General features: G+C 41.7%; 2 protein-coding genes across 2 annotated transcripts in view; one reads left to right on the forward strand and one right to left on the reverse strand.

The window, feature by feature from the left end:
• The window catches only part of PTAR1 (protein prenyltransferase alpha subunit repeat containing 1), a 90640-nt gene extending 72262 nt beyond the window's left edge, over window positions 1-18378 (reverse strand). Inside the window, exons 1-2 of the mRNA XM_031064805.1 lie at window positions 18280-18378; window positions 17637-17716 (exon numbers count right to left, since the gene is read on the reverse strand). Of these exons, the coding sequence (XP_030920665.1) occupies window positions 17637-17716; window positions 18280-18378 (179 nt within the window). The remainder of the gene's footprint in view (window positions 1-17636; window positions 17717-18279) is intronic.
• Window positions 18379-22851: 4473 nt separating this feature from the next.
• The window catches only part of MAMDC2 (MAM domain containing 2), a 33668-nt gene continuing 29563 nt past the window's right edge, over window positions 22852-26956 (forward strand). Inside the window, exon 1 of the mRNA XM_005430449.2 lies at window positions 22852-22909. Within this exon, the coding sequence (XP_005430506.1) occupies window positions 22852-22909 (58 nt within the window). The remainder of the gene's footprint in view (window positions 22910-26956) is intronic.

Below are 26956 nucleotides of genomic sequence, written 5' to 3' on the forward strand. Positions count from 1 at the left end.
CAGGCCCTGCGGGGAAGCGTCCGCACTCCCCCGGCGCAGGTATCTCCGCGGGTTTCTGCAGGATGCCTCAGAAGTCTCCTTTCTTTCTCTGTCTTTCACGTTTTGTTGGGAAAAGGTGTCTTTTATCCAGACCTCTTTCTAAAAAGACCAGTCACATCGGTCCCATTCCTTATGCATTATTTTCCTTATGCGTTCCTTATGCATTATTTTCTTTTTAAATGTATTTTGGGTTCTACTCCAAAAGTGGATGCATTTCCACGGCAAGAGACAGTCTTTGGCAAGAGTATCTTTGCAACATGTTCAATTAAGACTTTTCTCCGATTTGCAGTATGTCCAGTTCAACAGAAAAAGTGAAGTCTTTCAGTAAGTTGTACTAGGCTGTACAAGACTAAATGCTGTTGAAAAGAATAGTCAGTCACTGCACAGAGTGTCCATGCAGCTCTGACTATTTGGTAAGTTTTCAGTGTGGGCTCCAGTTTATGACAGAATCTACATGAACAAAAGACTAAACAAAAATATACACAGCATGGTTGTATCTGGGTAATAAAATAATTTAGTTTTGATTATATGTTCACCAAATTGTAATTCATGAAGTGAAAGCTGTGCTCACACAGAAAGAGAGACTATGTGTTTTTAAAGTTTTTAAGCCCAAAACCACGTGTCAAGAATAATGAAGAGGTGAGTACAGATACAAAGAGATAGACGACTTCTCAGAAACCATTAATCAGTGCTCCATTCAAAACTGGCTGGTCCAGTTTTGTATTTCACTTGTCTCTCTGTTGAGAAAAACTATTTTTTTCCTCTGATTCATATCCAGTTCTCACCTATGCAAAATAAGTCACCTTCATTGTTACTTTTTAGATTACTCAGTAGGCTTTGAGAATGTACAAAAAACCCTAACTCAGAAAAGCCTGCAAGGATGTAATAATTGAACTATGTGCTTTTTCTCTTATTTGATATATATTTCTTAGTTTATTTGTTTATTTAAATATACATAGATTTTCCTGTATTTTTGAAATTTCCTGTATTAGTAGAAATTTAGTTACCATCTTTGCTGTCTCAGCTATGCCTCCCAACACCATGCCCTCTTAGTCTATCTGTCTGCAAAGCAGCACTTAATTCCTCCTTGTGATTAACAGGCAGCCACATGGTAGTGGTATTGATTCAGCTCCAAGAGACTGGGAGCTGCTGGGAGCAAAACCTGCAGAAGTGGATGTGTATCATGTTGTGCACATCCACACTACAGTGTTTCAGGATGTAAGGACCTTTGACCAGGGGTTTGGGTCAGCAGCAGCCTGCTTTTTTTGGTGCACAGAACACAATTTTTGTTACTGTAGTTTGATCTTTCTTTACAAACAAACAGACCAGCGGCTGCATGGCTTCTGTTATTGCACATCTCATTTTCAGAGATACATAACTGAACTGTTGTACTCTGGGAGGATATGTGGTATACCAGCTCTCGTAATAGGCATAGTTCTGTCAGGATTTCCGTTATAAACAGTTTTGCTGCAGTCTGTAATTTGATCATAGCAAGACATTCTGTGCAAACATTTGGCACACAAGGTATTTTATTAGTCTCCTCAGAAATACATTCATAGAATCACAGCTAAATCTAGCTGAAAATAATCCATTCTAATCTACACAGCAGGTGTGCAAAACTAATCTTCCTTAGACGCTCTTTCATTCTTTTGTTTTATAAAACCGTGCCCCTTTTGGCAGCACTGTGTCCTGGTGTTTGCTGGTCAGTGTATGTGCCTGTGGTGATTTACTGGGACAACAGAGGAAGTTAAGAATGGGAGACACAGCTTAGCTTTGAATAGTTCAGTTTCTCCTTGCATTGCTTCAAAGTTGCTTTATTATTTTAAAATGTTATTTGTGCCATAGAATTGCATTCAGTGGGTCTTTAACAGGGATTATGTGATTTGCAGTGCAAGTTCTTGCATCTTATAAATGTCTCAATAGTGTAATCTTGTGCCAAACTGTCAAGGTGATGTAAATATAACTAAAACCATGCCCAGAAATTTCCACTCCATACTTGAAAGTATTTTGCCCAGTTGCCAGGGAAGCCAGTATCTTTTGATGGGCCAGGCACACAGAAAGGAAGTATAAGTTTTGCTTTTGTTTGCAGCTACATAGTCCCACTTAAATGAATGTATTTTTAAGGTTCAACCGCTGTTTTAAATATTTCTAGTTTCTCTTTAGTGTTCTGGTAGTTCCAGCATACAATAATTTTTTTTTGTTTAATTTTAGAATTTTCATAATTGAAAAAAAATTAATTTTTTAATTTTGATACCTGTAACTGGCATTTTAGGGCCTATTTTAATCAAGTGCAAATTAAAAGAAAATACTCAGTGCTACAGAGGATAGCTGTTTCACTGCTAAGTGCTTTGCTCAAGACTGGCAAACCAGGCCCTAGTGAAGTGGCTGTTTGTAGGAACAGCTATACAGGAAACAATTCAGGCATCTGTCCAGTCGACCTGTGCTCCCATAAAACCTCTGCTTCAGTGAACCCCTCTGTAAGCCTCAAGCTCTCTCACGTGACTCTGAATTCAGGAATAGGACCTTCAAGCATATCAAGGTGCTTTTTTTACTGTCAGCTTTTTCAGTGACTGGCTAGCTCAGTGTTTGCCTTTTAGAACTATGATGATTTCAGCAAACGCCATGCAAGGGAAAATGTAACATACAGAAAAAGCTGGATATAAAGTGGATATAAATTTCTAGTGAGCCTTGGGGTGGTTTGGGAAGCACACCCAACTGAGGTCATGGCCCAGGCTGGTTAAGTACAGCATCAGGCTTGAGGCAGCGTGTTCCCTAAAGGAGCCAGTTCTGTTTTCAGTGTAGCATGGGAAATTCCATGCAACATGTTCTGCTGTTCTGCTTCGAGTGTTTGTAGGATACCAACTACACAAGAAACATTGTGATGTTGTTGCTCAGGAAGAGATCATCATTATGTAATCCTGCTTCTGAAATCAGCGACAGATCAATTTGTATGGTACCAGTGATAAGATCTGAAAGCTTTGTGAGTTTCTGCTATGCATAAACAGAGGGGACAATGGTCCATTTTCATTTCAGTGGTGTAGGCATGCCTGCAGAAATGTTACTGCATTCATGATGCCTCTGAACAGATAATTTTACTTTAAGTTCAGAATACAAGACAAAGATTAAACTCTTGGACTCAACCAATGGATAGGAAATTTAGGAATCACATCTATATTCATCACTACTATAGTAGTTAGAGATAGTTGAGAAGCTTGAACACCATGCTGGTTCTACTAACACCTGCAGGTGTATGGAGTGTGAGTTCATGTCCAGTTATTTTGGGGCATAGAGCTTTGCAGATGCATAGTGGCTGATTTTCACAAGAATTCACTTTTTTGTTAGCAGCATATGTGTTTGCAAGAGAAATACCAGTTAATTCTAATACATGCTGTCAAACTGCATTGGGTAAGATTCATCAAATACTATTGAGATTTGCTTTAACCAAATTGCACAATTATTTTAGATGACAGACATGCTCTGGAAATCCAAAATGGTCTTTGAAACAAAGGAAGATGCTGTGTGTAATAGGCAGTAATCCTCAGCAGAGTAATAAATAAAACCATGCAGACCCACTTAAAACAGCAGTAGGAAACACAGCCTTGGTTCAATTGTAGGCATTCTAAAGTGTTAGGTTTGGGCATTTTTTGCCAAACCTTATGCTTAGCCATGGCCAGCACAGAGCTGGCCATAACCTTATGGTAAGAACATCCTGCTCACAAACATTATTAGAGATAAATTTCATTAAACACAATAACAACGGTATGTCTTTTCTGTGACTCTGGGCAATGTTTACATTTTTGCTTAGAATATCTGTACAGCACTTTGTGTGAACTGTGGGTATGTTTTGTTTTCCATTGCCCTTCACTCTAACAGAGACTGGTTTAATAGTGCTAAAAATAACGTGCATTTTGGCTTTCAGCTTAACTCTGCCCTAATGGAGTTTGCTATGCTGCATCTGCTTGCCTGGATTTAAGCACTAGATAAGAAACTTGTCTATTATGACAGCAACCTATAAGGAAGAGTGATTTTATATTAGCAATGTGCTCCAAAAAGCAAGTGATCATTGTTTCATGTGCCTAATGAGTTTTGTGGCACTGAAACACTGAAGCTGTCACTGGCAGTTGATACAGCTGAATGTACCTGGCTCTCATAGGATAATTGACAGCTTCTAATACCTATTTTTTGAGTGTTGCTTTCCTTCAGAAATTCTGGAAGTGTATATTTCTTCATATCTCATGTTGCCAAGGATGCATTGTAATAGCCCACATTTCAGGGGTTTAATAATGTTTTTTCTTTCTGCAGTATTTTGAAGGAAAAGAGATAGATTTCCCTCAGAAATGTGATGTAATGGATTACATTACATACAAATATGGCCATTTTTTCTTATTCTTAAAGCATATGTCTATTTTTGCCTCATTATTCCAAGATGCTGCTCAAACAGTGCACCAGGTAACAATTTATAGAAAACTGGTGAGCAAGCAACATCAATAACAGTAGCTTCAGGAAACTGAAGTTTGTCTTTTGGAACAGATTTATCACATAGCTACACTTAAAATTTTTCAGAAAATAATTTCAAGAGACAGGACAGCTATTGCAGGCCATCAGATAAGTCAGGCGTGAGAGCAGCAGCATAAGGAATCTCAAATCTAAACATTGCCTGCATACCATTTAAATAGCTTGTATTTACAGCTGTGCCATATGACTTAAAATTGACCTCTTCTGATCTGAGCTCTCTGATCTTGAATGTCACATCATGTGGTTGTAATATGCAGAGTAATGAAGCAGGTGATAATTGGCAATCCTAGATTTTGTGGCACAGCAAACACAGTTCACGTCTGATATGTGCTCTGTCATGCTTCGTTACAAACCTATTGGCAAATAAATTAGCATATTTGAAGGCTTAGTTTTCTTTCCATCTATCTACAGTACTTTCCTGTATATTGGGAAGTACATAATTTGAAAATGTAAAAAAAACTTGTAACATTGCTGGCTTTGTACAATTCTCACACAAGACAAGTGGTCTCACTTGTTTGTTGTGAGATCACTGTGTACTTGGGAGTCAAGGAGACTTGCACCAGCTTGTACCTAGCTGCAGCAGAACCAGGCTGGCATACCCCAGAGCTTGTTTGCTGGCAAGTTCTCCGTTGATGAATTCATCCTGCCACAGCAGCTTATTGGTTTGGGATTTCCAAACCTGTAGCCACAGCATCTCTACACTGAGTGCTGTTTGATGGAGAGTAGCAGCCCTTAGGTTGGCATGTGGTCTGTTTTGCCTTGATCTGATAATTAAAATGTTGGTGTTCCTGGCCAAGGTAATTGAATTTAGAGAGACAGCTTCCTTACTGAGAAGCGGAGAAAGAAAAAAACTTCTTTTACACTTAGACGCTCATGTTCTTCTTGTTTTCCTTTACTTGTGGTGCCATTTCTCCTGTACACTCGACTTTGACTACTCAGCCACCACTCTGGTGTTAGCAACTCCTTTCTTCATACTGCTTTCCTGTTCAGGCTGTCACTGGCAGTTTAATAGTAGTACCATGTGTGAGGAGAATTCCATCTTGCTCCAGCCTATCCCTTGTCTTGCTGATCCCAGATCTCAGAATCTTCCATTTTGCTTGCCCAGGTATAACTTCCATCCTAGGTTCCTGGGTATTAGCATTTTTATTGAGCTATGCCCACATTACAGTTCTTAATGTATTTTTTCCCTATCTTCAGAGGCAGGTCTTGTGCAAAAAAAAGACAGCCAAGGGCACTTTATGTCCATCAAGAGCTTCAGCAGCAGTTGCCTGTGCATGATGACACTTGTGATAAGTCTGGCCTTTCCATTTGCCGCAGGGGAACAAACAAAGCTTAAGTTGTTGTCAGTGAGTCACTACATGAGAGATGAATTTCAAAGCATTCCTCTTCTCCACAGAATAGTAACATTCTCATAAGTGTATTTTCACATACAGCTGTTACTGATTCAGCACTTACAGAGTCAACAACTGCTGTAGTGCATTTTGCACTGAGCCATGGAATCTGGCTGCAAGAGAGGGAGGATGGCTCTCAGAAAATTAATGTTTACTGAATATACCTTGCACTTCTGACAGTTGGCTGGACTTTGTTTTGCATAAAAGTACTGAAAATAGATAATTTGCCACTTGAATTTAAAAAAAACCAAAAAACTGTGGGAGGGCAAAAGAGAATTTGGGAGTTGTGATGGAGGTGAAATCACCTCAGTCAAAAAAATCACTTGCGTGTAACCCCCTGGCCCTGCAGATGTTGTTGAAGTTTCCTAAAATTCAAGTACGGACATGCAAATCACTGAAAACTGCTAGAAATATTTTCAACTTTCTGACAAAGAATGGAAGATGCAAATAAACTGATGTTAAGTTTCTTTCAGGAATTTCAAGATGCAGCATGGCATGAGCTTTTTTATCAGTAAAAAATTGCTGTTAGGCAATATTTTGTGGTTGTTACACCTATTGCACTACATGCATAATCATTTTGAAAAAAGAAGAGGAAAGCCAATCATTTGCCAGTTCATTTTTTGGAGGGAAGGGAAGAAATTTGCACTATAAATTTTGGTCAAGATCCAATGTGAGTCAAGATCTGTAGTGAGGAAAAGTAAGCTTGCACTTGTGCTGAAAGGATGATCATAGACACTCCAGAAGCATTTCTACTAGTAAAGATTTGTTCATCTTGCACATGGTCCAGACTTTTCAAAACTTTAACAGAATCAGCCTGAAAATGCCCTAATAGTATATAGGATGCTATTGAGTAGAAATATTGGGAAGCTTATTGAAAAAGTAAGTCCAAACCAGTTACAACTAGCTGGTTTTGTTCGCTTTTTTTGGAGTGCTCCCATGATGTTACTTTCTGAGATGTTTCATCCCCAGCCACTGTGTGCAAGAGCAATGCAAACAAAGCTATAATTACTTGACTGATTAAACTTACCAAATACGGCCAAATCTTCTGTGGTTACATCTCATGAAAATATACTTTAAAAATTGGAGAGATTTTCCTTTAACGTTTGAGTTTTTACTGTCTTAATAATACTTGTTGTGCTACAGAAGGCCAGAAAAAGGGCCACCATCATCCATGTAATTTTATATAATGCTTTGATTGTTTAGAATGCTTTATATAATTTGAAGAGTTTTATTGCTCCCAATGAAAAAAGTAAGCCTCTTTTGCCCCATCCTTCACTGTGTCTCCAGACAGCCAGAGATTAACGTGTGATTATTGTAGTCCTTCTTCACAGCACAATCAAGCCAAAGATTCCTACAATTTTACATAACAGTATAGTGGTCTTTGATTAACAGTGTGTTCTACACTATATGGCTGTTTCTTTCCTCCAACACATTTTCCTTTGCAAAATGTGGCTCAAGATCAGTATTTGAGACTACTCTAAAAGTGTGAGTAATTGTGTTGGTGTACTTTGAATGTTGTTTTAAATAGATATATTCTCTGATAAAGTATGAGCTACATGTTACTAGCGCTTCTCTCTGCTCTGAAAACCTTGTAAGTCTAGTAAGAAAATAACCATGAATCATGGTAATTAGATTTCCATTTGAAACATTAGCCAAAGTCTTTTAGGAAACAGAGTCTTCACAGTTTTCAATTAGCAAACTGTTAAAATGTTTTAAGAGGCACTCTTGTGATGTGCCAAGTTTCTTCAAATTTCCTGGCCCACAAAATGTATTTGATATTAAAAATGCATAAAGAACTACAGTAATGGAAGGGCAGTTTACAGCTGTTGTATACAAAACCATATTGAGATACAAAGCTATTAAAGGAAGTAATTATCCATTTTTCAGATGATCTTATTTTTTGGATGTTACATCACTAACAATTGATCAATACTGTGAGACTGTTGTCTTGTCTGTCCCTCATGCTTCAAAAAGATTGGAGAAGGCTTCTGTGTGACAGTGAAGTCTAGGGAAATGCTAATGCATTTGTGGCAAAATTTTACACCTGGAGAGTAAGGAAACCAGACAACTATACCTGATCATATCTGTGAATAAGCAGATTTCCCTGTTTTCTAGTAATAACATTAAAGATCATGTTCTAAGGCACGAAACAAAATTTAGATTTACTCTGTAAACACTTCTCTTCGGTAAATTTTTAAGTGTTCCAAAAAGCACTTTCCCCTTGCAGTAGAAATCCTCAGTGGATACATAAGATGGGGAACCTTACTTGTCCAATGTACTTAATAATTCATTTGTGGATCTGGCAATGAAAATGTGACTCCCTTCACCAGCCTCTTTCGCATTTGCTAAACAGTGTTTATTCCAGGCTGGAACACGGTTTTTTGCTTTTCAGAAATTACCATGAACATGACTTGAAAAGGCCCTTGAAAAAGGCTGGAGTCAGCAGGTAGGGTGAGTGTTTCTCTCTGTTAGAGAACTGTGGAATGCAGCAAACACCACTTAACATCTGTGGATTCATTCCGGGGTTAGATGATAAGGTTGTTGCCTGGCTATAAGAATCCAGCTAGGCTCATGGAGTTACAGGTACCTGTAAGGCAAAGTCACTTCTGACTTAAAATCTTTATGGATACTGCAAGATTTGTGAGCACTGGAGGGTCTTTTGGGAAAACATTCCATGTTTTTTATATTGTGGCCTAGTTAGGAACAGCTCAGCAGAAGAGGCCCTGGAGGCTTTGGTGGATACAAGGTTGGACACGAACCAGCAATGTGTCCTTGTGGCAAGGGCAGCTCGTGGTGTCCTGGGCTGCATGAGCAGTGTTACCAGCAGCTCAGGAGTGACCCTTTCCCTCTGTTCAGCACTGCTGAAGCCCTGTCTGGAGTTCTATCCAGTTCTGGCCTTCCCAGTACAAGAGAGACATGGACATAGCAGAGAGAGCCCAGTGAAAGATTGTGAAGATGATTAAGAGACTGGAGCATCTCTCGTGTGAGAGAAGTCTGCAAGAGCTGGGACTGTTCAGTCTGGAGAAAAGAAGGCTTGAGGAGGAAGTTTATATTATAAATAAATAGAAGGACCTGAAGCGAGGGTGCAAAGGGGACAGAGCCAGGCTCTTTCTGGTGGCAGCCAGTGACAGGACCAGAGGCAATGGGCACACACTGCAACACAGAATGTTTCCTCTGAACAATAGGAAGCACTCTTTCACTGGGAGGGTGGCTGTGAGGCTGTGACGTCTCTATTCCAGCTGATACTAAAAGTTGTCTGGACATGGTCCTCAGCAACTGGCTGTAGGTGGCCCTGCTTGAGCAGGAGGGTCAGAACAGATGATTTCTGGTGGTGTCTTCCAACCTTAACTATTCTGTGGCATCTTTGTATTTTTGACTGAAAGTTAAAAAAGCCCTACTGCAGTGGCCTTTCAGAGATATCTTCATGCACAGGAAAAGAACATAAGAATTTCTGGTTCCTTTTAAAGTTAAGAATTAAACAGAACAGTCACATGCTATGTGTAGGTGCCTGATCCATTTATATGTATGTGTCTATGAAATCTCTGCACCCTCATGCAAGAGAAGAAATTAGTTTGTTGTACATCCTGTTAGATGAATGACCTCTTAGTTGTAATCAGGATACGGAGAACTTGCTGCTTACTGGTATCTTTGGAGCTTGACTGTCATGTAGCTAATGTTTCTAATGCTTATGGCTGCAGAATTCCATGGGAAGCAGGTAGGTTAAAGTGTAGAGTGCTCTGATACATTTTGTGACAGGATCTGTTCTTCATAATTTCCTACCTTTTTAGTAATTTCCTTTTGAAAGCTTGCCTTTGGTGTGTTCTGTTTTAGACATGGTTGTTATCCTGAGGAAGTTTTAGCAAAATAGTTGTGCTCCATCTAATCACTCTTGGCAGATCATTCTGCACATGAACCTCCTTGACTGAGACCACAGTTTTGCAGCTGTTTGGCCAAAGTGAATTGAGTTCATTTTAGGCCATATGAGAGAGTTGATGGTAATTGGCATCATTGTTTTCTGGAACCAGCCAGGAAGCAGATGAATGAGTGGATATTGACTCTGAGTTGCTCTCAGCTCATCACTATGTTCAGACAGGTGATGAAACAGATGTAGATGTCTGTGCTCCCTCCCTCATATCTGTTTGAGAAATAGAGTCCTTAATTCTCCCAGGCCATGTATCCTCAAGCTGACCTGCAGTTCATTATCAGTATCAGTATTTATTGCTGTTGTCTGCTCCTAGCAAATCCCGTCTTCTCTCCTTCCCCTGAGTGCCAGATGCCTGGTGTACAGCAAGATATATTCTCTGCCTTAGACATGTAAACACTTGTGGCAAACAATCACAGTCATTTGCAGGCTCTAGGCACAAGCTGGAGCCAGCAGACTGGGTACCTGGTGATACATTTCTTCATGCTTCACAATCTTCTTGAGATATTTTTTATCTCAGGAGAATCATATTTGTGTGCCCAAGTGTCAGTTTTGTCCTGTATAATTACAGTAGTACGACAGTGAGAACTGGAGTAATGCCATTGTTGTTATATTTTGCCTCTACTCCATAGTCATTAATTTTCCATTAGAGCGCTTGACGGTTTGGCGTCATCCTAAACTGTTCAGTTCAGAAAATTTACTCAATACAAGGCTGCAAGAAAATGAGGAACTTCTAGTACTTCTCTGGCTTTGAGCTACAGATTGGTTTACTCCCCTAGCTGAGAACAAATTTGGATATGGTTTTCTACTGTGTAAACTACTTTTTGATTGTGTCAATTCCTGAGCTCTTAAGGAAAGTAAAGTCTGTCTTGAGTGCTACAGTACACAGAGATACCCAAACACAAACTGCAAATGCAGCTATCCTCGTGCCTGGATTTTAAAAGCTAACAAATATAGCAGCAATAAATGTTTTAAGAAAACTGGATATACTAGATATTTTATTCCCTTAGAGGTAGGCCTTAGCAACATGATAACATGGGAACAAGCAACCATAAAATCTGACACTGTACAGAATAAAACTGCATTTTCTAGTCTGCGTCATTATACAGGTTTGCTTAATGTTTGCATCTGCAGCTTAATATCGAGCTTCACAGTGCTCACTGTCTGTATTAACATCTTCACAGACAGCCTCGAGAACTCACATCTAGCTATAGAAATGCTTCATTTTAAGATGTTGTTTTATAGCATTTTAAGTAGAGTGACCTTTAACATTTTGAATATTCATCCATATAGCCAGGCAGTGCTAATCTAAGTTGAGCTTTGCAGAAGTTTAGTTGAAGTTCACTAATAAGCAGGAAGAATTCAAATGAATGAAGCATTTCTAGTTCCTATACAGTCATTGCTTTGCATTTGAATTCTTACAAGACCTTTCACAGAGGGATTTCTTTCCTGGCCAAGGATTTTCTTGTGTGCTTGAGTGGAAACATGAGAAGCTTTATACCAATACCAGATTGTTCTCTAAATATAGCCACTTCTCGTTGTTATTTTAAACTGAGTGTCAAACTGGAGAGTTATTAGGGCAGTAACTGTGGTTTGTTTGAAAAAGAAGAGAGAGCATTGCACAGTGAAGTTGTCTTATATGGAAATAAGATGAGTGGTATGTGCAGTTTGGACTACGACATGTAGGTAAAAACCTGAGAGCAGTAATCAGTGTTTGTTTTTATATAAATTTGGAGTGAGTATAAAGTGAACATACATTCACAGCTGATGGGTGTTGAAGCCAAAAATAGAGTTACATGATCAGTCATCCCTTACTAGCATAGGAATGAGAATCTTTTCCTGTGCTGGGTCAGCTAGATATTTTTCTGTTAGTTAAAGAAGTTCTTTTTTCATGGTTGCTTAGATTTTGTGCTGGTTTTTTGATTTTTTTTTTGAGAGGGACCATTTTGTGTTTTCTGTTAGTTATGCATCTAGAAGGAAGTTTCATTGCTATGCCTATGGTTGACCTGCAGGTTAGTCCACTGTGAGAAAGTTGAAGCCTAGAGCAGTAAGAAGTCTCGACAGAAGTCCACAGACTGAAAATACTTAAACAATTCTGTGAAAAGGCCAAAAACTCCTACTTTATCTTTGAAACTTGCTGGAAAATGGAGTTGTTGCCTGCTGGACATCTGCACTAGCTGAATCATCCTCATAAGGTCTTTTCTATTTCAGTGGTTGTACCATCTGATTTTGTACGGTGTGTGAATGAGCTGTTTTGTACTGCAGTTTACCCCCTGGCAGGGAAGGGTGGCAGACAGAAGGGGCCTCACAGGAATGTTTTGCTCTAGCCTGATGGAAGAAGGCAGCCTGTGAATCTTTTGGGGAGATGTTTGCAGGCTTTACCTGGCCAGGGGGTCTGTGCATTTAAGCACAGGTTGCTGAGGAACTTGCATGGTGTGCCCAGGGAATCTGCTGCAGGGTTTCCATTGGTGCTGCTGTGGTCACTCTTGTCCCCTGAGGTGCCTGAAGGCGGCAGGTAACAGCCCTGCAAAGGCATGGAGGAGAGCTTAGGAGTGGTAGATTGTCCAAAGCTATGAATGCATTAGATAGGTACACCACAGTATATCTGTTGAAAAGGCTGCTGAAGGAGTCCAGGTCAAAAAGGAATTGATATGCCGCATGGAATTTCAAAATTTAACCAGGAGTCATGGCTCTGCTTTCCAATCACTTTATCTCTGCTAACTTCTTATATCAGTATATTGCCAAACAATAAATCAATTTTTTTCCAGAAAGCTGAGAGAATTATAAAAATTATGAAATATCAAGACCTCCGTCAATCCTCTATCAACTACTTCTGCTGCCCATCATCTCTAACTAATACCAATATCTTATGTCTGCAAGCATCCACAACCAAAGAGCCATAAGCTGTGAGGGAGAATGGACCAGTGCTGTGAGAACTTCAGTGAGCATCAGAAATGAGCATGAGATGGGTTGCTCAGTTCCAAACTTTTATTCTTCATTAATGATTCTCTGGTCAGATTAAATCAAACCGATTATATAAGTAATACTCCAAATAATTGCTTTTGCTCTTTTCTCCAGTTGCGACATATTTTTAATTTTCATCTAAAGCAATTAATTAAATTAATTGCTTTTAAAACACCAACTATAATGAACTAGTCTATACTTACTGCTTTATTCTCCTATTTCACCATCTTATTGCACAACTGCATAATATTTAATAATATTAATGTGGAGATAAGCACAACACAGTACAGTGCAGGCACAGAATTGAGGGCATGAAGTGGGTATGGACTGTAGGGGGAAATGAATGAAGACCACCAAAAACTACCAAAGCCCTCTGGACCATTTCCATAAAGGCCTAAAAGAATGTACCATGTGTGGTAGCTGATTCACATAGAAGGCAAGAAACTTATCTCCAGGGCAGGGATAACTTACCTGTAGAAAGGTAGCTCTGCAAAGCCCAGATGCTTGGGCACTTCCAGGACCCTGGACACCCCAGCTGGTTCAATACTAGAGCCAAGACTGATGACATCTTTTTCTTTCTTCCTTTCTCTCTTTCTCTCTCTCTCCTTCTTTAATTAACATCTCTCTCCCTCTTCTCTTTTGCCCTACCCCTTTATCCAAAACCCACTGTTTTGTGTTTATATAGCAGGTCAGGAACAAACACACCAGCTTCCTTGGCAAGGGTATAATTTACTAACAAAACCTGATAAGCTTTTGCAGACCCTCTGACTTTTGTCATTCCTTTTGACCAGGAGCCTCTATGAATCTTACAGAATCTTTCAGAAAATTTAATTACCTACTTGCAGGATGTATTTTATTGACCCTCCCCATTATAATTTTTTTAAAATGGAGATAGTAAAATGCATATAGCAAAGTTCTTTGCAGCATTCTTGTGTCATTACATTTTCCTAAGTTCAGAATGTGAAGACTTTTTGCCTTAGATAATTGTTTCATACTAGATCAGCTTCTATCAGCTTCTTGGTACCTTTAGAGACCAGGGTTTTGAAGACTGGCATGTGAGCTCTTGTGCCTTCTTTCCTTCCTCAGAACACTGCAGCTATAGGGCTCAGTAGTTCAGGTTACTTCAGTATCATGCATTGAAAAGTTGTCTTTTCTGAGTTCCCAATGGTTATAAATATTCCCCGTGTTTTCCAAAATAAAACTTGGCAAGCATCTTCTCTTGTGGCCTAGTTTACTCTCAGCTTCTGAGATGTGGAGGAGCAGCAGCTCTGGGAGTTTCCCTCTGCGTGCTCTGGAAGTGGGTCTTTCTCCTGCTCCACAGCAGAGGGAGAGACTGGGGACTGTGTCAGAAGGTTGCACTGATACCACATTTCATGGCAAGTCTCGTGTGTGTGTGAGTGTGTGTGTGTGTGTGTGTGTGTTGTGAAGCAGCTGTTGATGCTATTTGAGTCTGTAGCTTGGAGCAGAGGCTGGAAAACGCATCGCTACACCTTTTTATTTTAAAGAGTCGAGCAGCCTGTGAATGAAATTTGAACCCAAAATAACAGTTGTCCAGTTAGTCTAATTGCTCATTAACATTTAATAAGAAATTAATTGTCTGTGTATTCCCAGAGATGTCCATTGATACTTCTTGGATGAGCACACCTGCAGATTTCTTCAGTAAACAATGAGCTTTCTCTGCAAGCAGCAGAAGTTTCTGGCTCTGCAGGGTAACAGGCGAAGCTGCTGGGATCAGCTGCAGGGACAGGCTTAAAAATCTGTTTCTTGAATTGCTTCACTAGAAACAAAGCAGTGAGGCCCTGCCAGTGACCAGCCAGATATGCCAGCACTCCTGTCAGTGCTGTGAGCAGCGTATGGGAGCACTCACATGTGCCCAGTCCGAGCTCCTGGCTCCCATTTCCCCTCCAGGGACGTGTGTTTGCAGAAAATACTTTTGCAGCAGAGAATTTGCTCTTCCTGGGGAAGCTGCAGACACAGAGAACATGTGTTTGGGATCAGCGCTGAATGTGTTTGTTGATGCTGTATGAACTTCAGTAACGCCTTCAAGCCTTGCAGCATTTGCCTTGTCTCAACTTATGAGTTATACTTCATGGCAAATATGACACTAAAAAGCATTCTCAGAAGACATGGACTAAGGACTGTTTTTAGAAAGACCACACAAAACTTGGCAGATAGAGCAAAGTTATTTCTGCAGGGTTTATTTTCTGCATAGTTTGTTTTTATTCAGAATAAATGCGAGGCACATGCTGCTCAGTTAGGCTTGTGTGTTCATACAGTTGATACCACAACCAGCACAGGCAGACCTCCACGCTGAAGAATGGCAGCAGGAACTGGGAGGCAGCAGGAGGGTAGTGTCACAATGTGCTTATTCTACGCTTTATTCATACCTGGGCATCCATCTGAGACCACTCTTGGGTACTTACTAACAGCCAGCTGGGAGGAGGTGAGGTCAGATCTGCTGGCACATTTGGGGGTTTTTTAACTGCATTGTGAGCAATACTCAAATGTAGGGTGTACATTTGCAAGGGAACTAGTCCTTTGGGGTAGTGCTAGGTGCCCAGTGAGATTTAGCACACTGAATGTAAGTTAATTTAAACAGTGTTTTATGGATTTACATAAACTTCATTGATGTCTATTTGATCACCCTAGGATCACAGAATCACAGAATATGCTGAGTTGGACGGGTCCCATCTGGATCATCAAGTCCAACTCCTGGCCCTGCTCAGGACACCGCAGGAATCACACCATGTGCCTGAGAGCATTGTCCAAACTCTTTGGGAACTCTGTCAGGCTTGGTGCTGGGACCACTTCCCTGGGGAGCCTGTTCCAGTGCCCAGCCACCCTCAGGGTGAAGAAACTTTTGCTGATATCCAGCCTAAACCGCCCCTGACACAGCTTCATGCTGTTCTCTTGAGTCCTCTCACCGGTCTCAAGAGTGCAGAGATCAGTGTCTGCCCTTCCACTTCCTCTTGTGAGGATGTTGAAGAGCACAATAAGTCCTTCCCTCAACCTCCTCCTTTCTAGGCTTTTTAGGATATAAAATAAGTGGAATAAGGCCTAATAGCCTTAGTGATCCCTTAGGGGGAATAATACTAATATAATAATAAACATATCTAATAAGAGGCTATAAACTCAATTACTTTGGAAAGTTTTGACAAGCTTTGACTTTGACTGTGAAACAGGAGTCAGTGAGGGCGTCTTGAAGAAAACAGTTTCCTGAACTGGCAGGGTCAGATTGATAGATTTTTTCAATGACTCATTTGTATCTCAGGTTTTACTTCAGTCTTTATAAATGTATCTTATAGCTCAAGTGGGATTTGCTGAATTCCTTTGTGAGCAATTACCCAAGGATAATACTGGATATTCACTGGAATGACATTGCAGAAAGTACTAAAATTCACCAACATTCTCATGAGCTTTTCACTTCAAAAGTAATCTAGAAAAAAAAAAGGAAATATTTGAGGCTTGTGTTACCAATAAAGTCTTAGCATCTGTGGTGACAAATGTCCCAGGGCACCTGGGGAGTATTTGAAGGGGATGCCTGTAGGAATTCATTTGTTCACTGTTGCCTAGCAAGGGGAAGCACAGAGGCCACCACAATGTGACAGACATGTGAAGACTGGACTGGGACAGACAGATGGCAGAGCCCTGTGCCTGGTGACATCTGATGGCCTGAGGTGAATTTAGATGTGTTAGGTGGTTCACTGAGTTGGACAAAGAAGGGTTTGACTAGCTATTTTAATTAAAATAAAACCTAGGAAAGCTAAAATATATCAAACCTCAATTGCTTACAATCAACAGTTAGATTCGTCCTAGAAAGCCAAGTACTGCTTCCTAAATCTCCTAAATGACTAAACATTCATAGCATTGACTGGCATCTATCTCTTCTGTTCCTACCATATCAGAGTATGCTCAAGGAGTTGTCTTTTGCTTTTGATACTAAGTGATCCTCAATAATTTTGGGTAGTTCAATTATCCTGCTTGGAGTAGAAGCTCCATGACTGAATCATCTTCCAGTGGTTCTAGGGACTGCGACTACTTAGGGGCCGGGGAGAGAATCCTAGGACATCAGCCCCTACCCACAGAGGCCCACAGCATCCTGTAGAATACTTTGTGAATTTTATGGGTATTGAGACCATCAGTAAACTCACCACTGTTCTAGAGATTAGAGTTATATATCTTGGGACTATTTTGATAAACCCTTCTCCAATTTTGTGGATTTTTGCTCAGTCTGTCTGTACACCTCACTTTCAGTTGCTACTAGCCCCTGCCAAGTAGAAATGATGTACAGGACTGCAAGCCTAGAAGCATCCCTCATAAACTGAAGCCAGTCTTTGAAATAGTTATTTGATGCATGCAATTGTGCAGAACTCCAGGAAATGTTAGCCATGGCCTGGTGGTTGTGATGTTCAACATCAGTAGATGTGTTCCTTGACTGAAAGTTTTGTAATTGTGCATGTTGAATCTTCACCATTGCATGCACCTGGTCCAGGATGGTCCAGGATGCAGCTTGCTGGGGCAGAAGATGAGTCACTGCAGCTGCTTTCTTGCTTAGGGTCAGTTTCTCAAGACTGGCCACCAAGTGAGTAGAGCAGGAAATAAGGTGCTGCCCAACAGCAGCCAGTGATAGACTCATTAGAAGACAGTGATCTCCAGCAGGTTTTGGAAACGGATGGTGTGGCTAAGCCAGTTCCCTCAGGTGACCTGTGACCAGGCTACTGCCCACACTCATCAGGATCTGATTAGCTCCCCTGTAAGCTTTTTCTATAGCCAGCTGTTTCAGCTCACATAAATATGCACCTCACCTGTCTGCAGCTTTGTTTGCATTTTGTGGTGTGAGATCATTGATCAGCCCACCATGAGCCTGCCAGTTATCCCAATGATTCTGGTATAAAAAAGAATATGAAACCACTAAGCTTATGTAAGCAGGAAACTGAACTCATGGGAGTTCAACTTCTGATGTTAGTGAAACCAAATATGTATTTCAAGTTGTTTTTTTTTTTCATCTGTGTAGGACCGGGGGTCTGGCTGGGTATCAGAATAAATGGAATTTCTACTACCCAAGTGGATTTATAGTTTCCCTTGGAGACACAAGGCTTGTGGACAGAGGTTCCATTTTAGTTGATCTGATGTAGCTGGGAGAGACAGACAAGTGTTTAGGCAGATGAGCTGTTTTCCAGGGTAATGCAGTAGGTCAAGTGATTTGGCAGATGCTGAGAAAGCAGATCCAGGCAGTAGAAAAGTTTAGCTTTTATAGTCAGGCATTTAGTGTATCCACATGGTTTGCAGATGCACTCCAGAAGGCCACCAGCTGAGGATTTTTTGCTTCCCCAAGGGAAAACCTGGTCCAGGACCTCCCATGCATGCTGTGACCCTAGTCTGTCGTGACCCAAAGCCAAGTCATGATGGGCAGACTTGTTCCTTGCTCATGCCAACTCCAAAGCTTACTTGTCCTCTCCCTCCCAGGACGACTACTTCCTGTGACCAGTCTGACTGCTTCCCTAAGTCCAGGATTGCTTCAGAGCTTGGCGTAGATGTGAGCACCATGGGCTTTTAGTTTAACCACTTTGGAGTACACCAAGGACATGACACAGCCAAGAAATCTTTACTTTTGATGTGCCTGATCTTTCAGATGATGGAAATCCAGACACGCAGAAACCAAAACAGCGTTGATTGGGTTGGAATATCTCTTTCTTCTCTTTCTTAAACTCCTGCTGCCCATGGCTGTTCTTGTCACTTTGATCCAAGGAGGAGTGTGGCCCCATAAATGCGCCCTTTTAAAACACAGCAAGAAGTCCCTTGTTTCATGATCTGGCTCACCAAATTCCTTCTGCTGGAATGCTGGCCTACAGTTTGATGTGGATTGCAGTTTTGATAGTTTTTTCTTCTAAGATGTGCCCCCAAAACTGTGTGGACTACAGTTAGGTAGGTTTGCCTTGGCCAGGCTGAGATGTGCTCATACCACAGAGCGCATTATGTGCACATAATACAATACAGAGCAATGCAATGCAATACAGAGCTTGTAGTATGTCACCTGCATACTCCTCTACATCACATCACGTGCACCTATGTAAGCAGCTAAAAGGAGTGATGAGCGAAGTAAATAGACAACATAATGCAAAAGGAATGAAAGTTTGTTTTCTGCTGATGGAGGGATGCACTCCACCAAGGCAAGCAGCTGTGCTGGAAGAAATGTCACAGTGCATTCCTTTGTGTGCTTGATCCTGGTGGAAACATGATTTAGCAAAGAAATAGCACTAGTAATGGAAGAGATGAGAAATGTAAACAAATAGATGCTTGGTGATTTCTACTGTATCTGCTTCTTATCTTTAGTATTCGCTGTGCACTGGGGGCAATGGAAACTCATTTAGGATGCCAAGGAATAAAGGAAAAACTTTTTCAATTATTTCCCATCCAGAAATTCACAGCAGAGAACCTTGTGTCTCCAAATATTGCCTATATTGGAGACACAAGATGTTGATGTATACCAGCTAACAGAAGTCATGGAGATGTCTTTTGGAAAGAACTGTCTCAAGGAAAATCAGAGATACCCAATAAAAACTTGGCAGCCTTTGTGTCAGCAGATGAAAAGTTGTCGAAACTATGTGAGGAGTAGCATGAAAATGAGAACTGAGTGAACAGCAGTTTCCTGAGACTGATGGGTTGGTTGAAACAAGAGAAACAAAATTTGAAAGTGCATGAAAATTGTTGAGGTCATTGTGAAAGGAAAAAACCACATGCTTGTGGCCCAAAACAAACAGGAGATCTGGTGCATGATGTAAGGAACTTGGGACTTGAAGGAGAACAAGGAGAGGAAGCATCCCCAGTGCAGTGGAGCAACTCCTCTAAATCAGAAGCAGAAAACAGCAGCTCAGGCTGGACACTTGCCAGACCTTCACAGGCAAGCTGACGGATGGAGGCTGGAAGACTTTTCCAAAGTGGTAGTAGCTGCAAGCAGATGCCTCAGTCATAGAGTGTTTCAGGGCTAATTGTATTGGTTTTGACAGGCTTTGTAACAGCTGTATTTCTGAACTTCCTGAGGGAGCAAAGGCCAGGGCAGGAGGTGGAGCTGGTAGTTAATTTATAAAGCATCCTTTGGGAAAGGGGACTTGGAAGATTTATGCCCCAGGGCTGGCAAACAGTTCTCTGGCGTGGTCTGGGTGAATGTGGCAAGAAAAAGATCAAATCATTAATCTCAGTTCCTGTAGGGAGACTCAGCTTGTAAAGTAAGGTGAGCTGGAGAGAAAGCTGCTGGAGGAACTGCTGTTGTCAGGTTTGTCCATTTGACCAGAGGAAGGTGGGTGACTACCTGGGTGAACTGCCTGTGTGTTCATCACACCAGACCGTGCTTTTCTAAAAAAATTCTTCTTTTTTTAACATACTACTCAGCTTTGTGCGAGTTACCTGGAAACCCTGGTGACTCCCTGAAGATGACTAGCACAGGGGCAGATCTGGTGGAGTATTCAGGTTCCCTCCCTGCCTGGAAGGGCAGCCAGGTGGAACCACAGGCTTTTTATGCAAAGAAATTATATCTTTGGGCTTGAAACTGCTGCTGCCCCTGTTGATACAGAAGAGAAAGCAAAACCTTCACAATAGCAGTCACTGCAGACAATAAACACAAAACACCCACCTCCTGCTTCTCCATCCCTCAGCTGCTTTCACAGAGCTGCTTTTAAGAAGCCATGGAGGAGACAAGGAGGCTTAAAGAACAGAACGTTTTTTCAGTGATGACAACACAGATTAGTCCCAGGGTATACCACATAGGTTGTCTGGTGTGAATCTAACAGCTTACCAGAAATAAAATAGTCTGTGGCTTAATGGGAATGAAAACACCAGTTATACCCCGCAGCATCAAGTAGCTGTAATCATGGCACTCCCTTGAATGTCTGGGACTGAGACTCTATGTTCATTAATGTGGGCCAGGCTTTTCCACTCAGCCCTGTGTGTATTTTGAGTGTATCCATCTGTTCAGGGGGAAACTGCTGCTGCAAGTCTCCCACAGGCCAAGGGGAAGGGATTAAACACTGCTCTGGCAAAAGCGGATCGCTGCTTGTGTTCTTTTGAGACAATTTAGTAAGTGACACTCTGAAATGAGCTACCTACCCTTACAGTTTTAATCAATCCCTTTCTACCAATGAAGAGAAAGAAATAGGAGCAGATATAGGCGAAGAACATGACACTTTTCAAAACAAAATAGCAGCAGGCAAAAAATAATACTAACAGTCACTAGTTACAAAGGTGCTGAAATCTCACTGGCGCTTGGGGAGCAAGGGGAAACTCCAAATGGGGGAGTGACCCCCCCAAGAGGGTGCTCTCCTCAAGCGACTGCATGGTCTGGGAGACACGAGGAAGATGCAGACAAACTGCCGGTGCAGCCTTCTCTCTGGATCAAAAAGCCGGGAAGGCAGGAGCTTCCCAAGCAGTTCTGGTGGCAGAATTGCTGGTATAGCAGAGGCGTTGGCCTGTGGTTCACTGGGTGTTGGTGCTCTGGTCTTGCTGCCTCCTGCTGAGCTCCACCGGTGTTGGTGCTGCTGTTCCCAAGCTGTGGGTGTGTTGGGGGGCAGAAACAATCTCCCCAAGCACTGAGACAGCACCCTCCAGCCCCTACAGCTCCAGCCCCACCCTGCAGAATTCACTCCGAAACAGGCTTTGATTGTGAAATGCATCTTGTCGTGTCGCTGCTGTTGTGGGTCCACAAACCTGCCTGAAACAACCCCCTCTCTCTGAAGGCAAGAGAGAAACTAAAAAACCCACTAAGGGGAGCCTCAGGCTTGAGGCAGAGCTTGGAGGCAAGGGAACTCTGCTTGGGTGACCCTGGCTTTAAAAAGACCCAGCACCTGCTGGCCCCATGTTTCCCAGCACACTGCCGGGTCTCAGAGAGACAGTAACAATTTTGGGCACAGATAGATGTGGAATAAAATAACATTTTGGGTTATCCACCATACTGTTGCTGCATTTTCTTACCTGCAGGATACACTTAATTTGCAAAATTTTGTCCCTCTGGCTCTATTGTTAATATTTCCAACTATATTTTTCTGGAGATGTAAGAAGACTTCATAGATCTCAGAAATGTACTGCGTTTCTACCCTTTTCTTTATTTTTTTGCAATAAAATATAAAAAGAAATCCCAAAACTAAAGCCAAGACCCAAAATTGAGATTCTGAGATCCCACAGAAGGCATCAATAAATCAACTTTTGTCCTAAGGAACCCTGGTAACATTCGTTCCTGTTTCTGTATGGGGAATACAGAGAAAACTGAAAACAGGACCTTGCAAGTGTTAGACATTTCTTCCCGTTTTTCTGTATAAATGAGTATTTAATCAAATGTAGTTCTCAAATTTTCCTGCTTCATATTTCCTTATTATTGTTTCTTTTGGAGCTTGCTGCTTATATTCAGTTTTTCTTGTAAAGCTGTACTGTGGCTGAACTAAGTGAAAAGCTGTGTCAGACATAAACTCTACCAAGAGCCAGAACAAGTCTGTGGTTACCCTTCCAAATTTTTACAAAGGAAATGTATCATTGAACTGGTAATTTTTTTTTATTTCAGTGGATATTTGGGGGCTTTAAAAATTTTTTTCTAAATGCAATTTGTTTTAGTTTATTAGCCAGCATCTGGCTTTTTTGTCTTGTTTGTGCTATTTACAGAGGAAGCAATCAGTGTAGTTTCTGTGCTCTTTTTTGGAAAAAGCATGATGTCTGACCTCAGTAGCCCTTATTCCTTAGCCATTGATGTAACCACTGCAGACAGATATACTGATGCCCACCTTTATGTATATATTTTTGGAAAACTTGGGTGAATGACTCATGGAGTTAGTGCATCACCAACTGTAATTGAGAGAAGCTCTGTATAGAACTGCTTATTAGAGCAGCAAGATGACAGACATTGATACAGGAGGATTTTAAATATCCAGTTTCATCAGTGCATAGTTGCACTGAGGAGGGATAGGCTTGAAACACAGTGTCCTAATTCCCCCTGGGCTCAATGTCTTGCTTGAACATGGGGGAATATAAAACGAACACATGCTTGGTCCTGTAAAGTTTGATTCAGCTGTCAAGCAGAAGACAGTCAAGTTATATGGTAGGTAAAACATCATCATAGAAATGTGAGTAGAAAGTGCATTACTTACTAGCCTGAGTAGTGAGAGAGGGAAACACATGTGAGTCTCCTTTCTCCCATCCCTTGTCCTGGCTGAAGCTGTTTGCCTTCACCAGGCATCTGCTGGCTGTCAGCTGTCAAAGGTAGTTAGCAGTCCCTGGCTTTTGTCACGCCTGCAGAGGTTTGTCTTTGCTCAGGAGTGAGCAGGGCTCATCGATAGACATTTAAACTAGATGTGTCAGGGAAGGAGACAATGTCAGGCTTGCCCCTGGCAAGCTGTGGGATGACATATCAAGGTTAAAGGGACAGGGTGCAGGTGAGGGTCCTCAGCCAGCGGACCTGAGATGTGCTGGCCACACTGGAGTGCATTTGATGTCTTATGGAGACAAGCCAGGGGCTCCTGAGGTAACAGAAGCCAAGAAACACCAGTGAAATATCTCAGTGAGATTAGAAAGTATTCCTCCAAGAGGGCAGCATGAGCTGGCAGCTCAGCTGAGGTGCCTTTGCACCAGTAGACCCTGTGGGCAACAAAAAGGAGGAGGAGGAAGCCACTGTGCTGCTGTGAAGTTATAACCTCATTGCCATTGCTGAAACTTGGCAGGACAAATCCCTTGACTGGATTGCACCTATGGATGGCTACAGGCTGTTCCAGAAAAGTAAGGGTGGAGGGACTGCCCTCTGTTTCAGGAGGTGGATTATAAACCCTCTGTTCTGGCCTTATTAGCTCGGGAGCCCAGTCCCGAGGGAGACTGGGTACCCGAGTTGCCAGCTTAGCTCAGGCCAATGCCAGGGGGCTACCCTCTAGCAAGCATGATGATTATCAGCTCTTGCAGTGATTGCAAGCTCTTAGGATTTCAGCTCTTGCTTGATAGGCAGGGGTGCTCCCGGGCTGAGGCTGTTGCAGACAGCGGAAAGAGGAGAAGGAGAGGCGCTGGCTGGTTCCACAGAGATGGCTTTATTGGGGAGGTCTGTGAAGGGTCGTGGCGGCAGCTCTTCTTCTGCCGAATGGGCTAAAATATGCCCATTTTATAGGTTTCAGGGGGATCCAGATTTGACCAATAGTAAGGGTTAAAGTAACATAGCCTATAGGGTTACAGAGATAAGCTTTGGGGCAGAGGTCAGGGGGACAGGAACTTATGTTGCTGTCTCAGCATTCCTGTTATTCAATTCTTCATGGGGCTTTACCTATGTCCATGGAGTTTACTACAGTGGATTGAGTGTAAAGTTCTGTCTCTGAAGAACAGGCATGAGCAAGTTGACTGCCTGTGGGTAAGAATCAGAGACAGCAAAGAGAACCTCATGGCTGGTATGTTCCACAGGCTGCTCAACCAAGGGGAGCCTGCTGACAAACCAGCTGCAAGAGGCATTGTGCTTGCAGGCTCATGTCTGGCCAGGGGCCTTCAACTCTGGGCAAGTAACAGGACGAGCTGTGGGCAGTCCAGGAGACTCCAGCAGTGTACAGAGGATAACTTCTGAAGCCAGGTTATAGACAGCCCTACCAGAGGGGTGTGATACTGGACCTGTGGGTTGCCAACACAAGTTAATTTGAGCTGTCAAGATTAGAGACAGCCTGGGCTGCAATGATCATGCACTCAAGGAGTTTGCAGTCCTGAGGGATATGGGTCAGGTAAAGAGTAAAGTCAGAATGATGAATTTTAGAAAAGCAAAATTCTAGGTTGTCAAGGATGCAGTCAATAGGATCTTCTGGGAAACTGCTCTTGAGGGACAAGGGAGCAAAAGAAGCCTGGTGGGTCCTTAAGGTTGCTTTCGGTAGAGCACAAGAACTAGCAAAAGGAGGAAAAGTTCAGGCAAAGAAGGCAAAAGACTGGAATGGGTTAGTTGGAACCTGCTGGTTGAACTAAAGTATAAGAAAGAAATCCACAGTCAGTGGAAGCAAGGACAGATACCCAGGGGAGACTATAGAGTCACAGCCCAGTTGTGTAGGAATGGGGTGAGGAAGGCAAAGGCAAAGCTGGAGCTGAATTTCACAAAGGTCACAAAGAAAAAATAAAGAGCATCTATGCATCTGTCAGCCAGAAAAGGAAGGTCAAAGAAAGCATTTGTCCCCTTGATGAGCAAGGCTGGCAAATTGAACTAAGGTGAGGAGAAGCCTGAGGTGCTCAAAAGTTTTTTGCCTCAACCCTCACTGGCAGCCTCTCTCCCCATGCCTCTTGAGTGAATGGACTGTAAAATGTGGCTGGGGGAAGCCAAGTCCCTCAGAAAGAATTAGGTTTGTGACCACCTGAGGAATCTGAGCATACATGAGTCTATGGGACCTGATGAGATGTATCCCAGAGTCCTGAGGGAGTTGACTCTACAGTTGCCAGGCCACTCTCCATGATACTCAAAAAGTCATGTCAGTCAGAAAATGACAAAGTAAGTTCAGCTTTCCTGTATTTGCACAGCCTCTTACACTAAGGGCTGCATCTACCCCCCTGAGCAAGTAATTGCTGGAAATTGCATGCTTGTGTTTCTGTGTCATCAGGCTTTTCCTAGAGTTTTGTGACTACTCTCATCTTCCTTCCTGTGATTTTGAAGAGTAGCCCTCTCTTGATAACTCCTGAATGACTGCTATAAATTAACTGTCATGGGCATTTGCAGGAGGATTGTGGCATGCTGCAAAATGAAGCTGCATGTTGCATTTTTGAGAGGCTACACCACTGTGCATTCATCAAATTCTCCACAGACTGGAAAATAACCTTCTATTACTCCCACAAACAAGTGTGGAAAGTTGTCTGCTTTAATCCAAGGACCCCCCCTTCGCCTTGCTTTGCTCTCACAATTGCTCTGTGTCAGTCCTTGAGGTCTGCATTGTGAGACCTTCCTTTCTGCACCAATGGCCACTGCTGTTACTGAAGTACAATTTAGGGCAAAGGCTGTGTAGTCAATGCTGCCATTCATTTGGAAGAAATTTAATGTTGGCATTTTCCATGCTTGGTACTGCCAAGTGCCACGCTCCCTGATCCTGATTAGCAAAGCATTTGAACCTACACATAAAGCTCTCTATCAGTGCTTGCATTGATTTCAGTGGAGCCAATTACACATTTAAGTTTTCAAAAGAAGCTAAAATTATTAGGTTGGGAGTGACAGAACTCTCTTTCTGGAGAGTTAATGAATATGTAAAATTAATCCTTTTAGAAAAAGCAACCAACCCCCATCCCCAGTTAAAAAGGGAGTTCATGATCTTTGCTCTAATACCTTAGGTGAATCAGACAAAAGTGGGAGCAAGTGCACAACACACAGACAGCAGAGTCAAATTAACACTGACATAATCATCCCAATTGGAAATTATAAGAGGCTTTCTTTGAAACCACTATTTTTGTAGAAGAAACTTTAGTCTACATACAATTAAGTTTTAAAACCAGGCAGCCATTTAAGCCTCATAGCTGGTAATTTGAGGTCTTCATGTGAATGTATTTTCCTATGTCAATGCTAATTTATTTCTGAAAAAAAAAAAGAAAAAAGATTACTATTATAAGAAGGATCTGTTTTCTATGGGGTTTCTCTTGAAATACAGGCATAAAAAGGGCTGAAATCTAAACTAAAATTGCCAGGCATGGAAACCAAATTGTAGATTTCTTTGTCAGTAAAATGATCCAAGTTCAGGCCAGCCTAAAAACATAGATTCTTCATCTGAATAGGATATTATCAATTACATCAATAAAAACCAAATGTGCAAGAAGCATTTGACTTCTGATGTAGTCTCGGTGATTTTCCTCTATCTTCCTGTGAAAAAGCGTGCGTACCCTGGGCTGGCATATGTCAGTAAATAAATACTGTTTGTGCTAACTTGTGTGAGCTACCTGGATTTAAGCATGAAAGTGGTTGCTACAGACTTCCTTATAACATAGTGGCAGATGAAGTATTGGGCACACACATGAAATGACTATTTTTAAATGTTTATTCCCGTGTTTATTTTTCTTTCAAATACTGCTGCAGTAACAAGTTACTTGTACTTTACTAGTGATTTTGTATCTTTCCCCAGTAGACTAAAACCAGACAGCAGATATAAAGGGAAATCATGATGAG

Source organism: Geospiza fortis, unplaced genomic scaffold (genome assembly GCF_000277835.1).
Source record: "Geospiza fortis unplaced genomic scaffold, GeoFor_1.0 scaffold1466, whole genome shotgun sequence".
NCBI lineage: Eukaryota > Metazoa > Chordata > Aves > Passeriformes > Thraupidae > Geospiza > Geospiza fortis.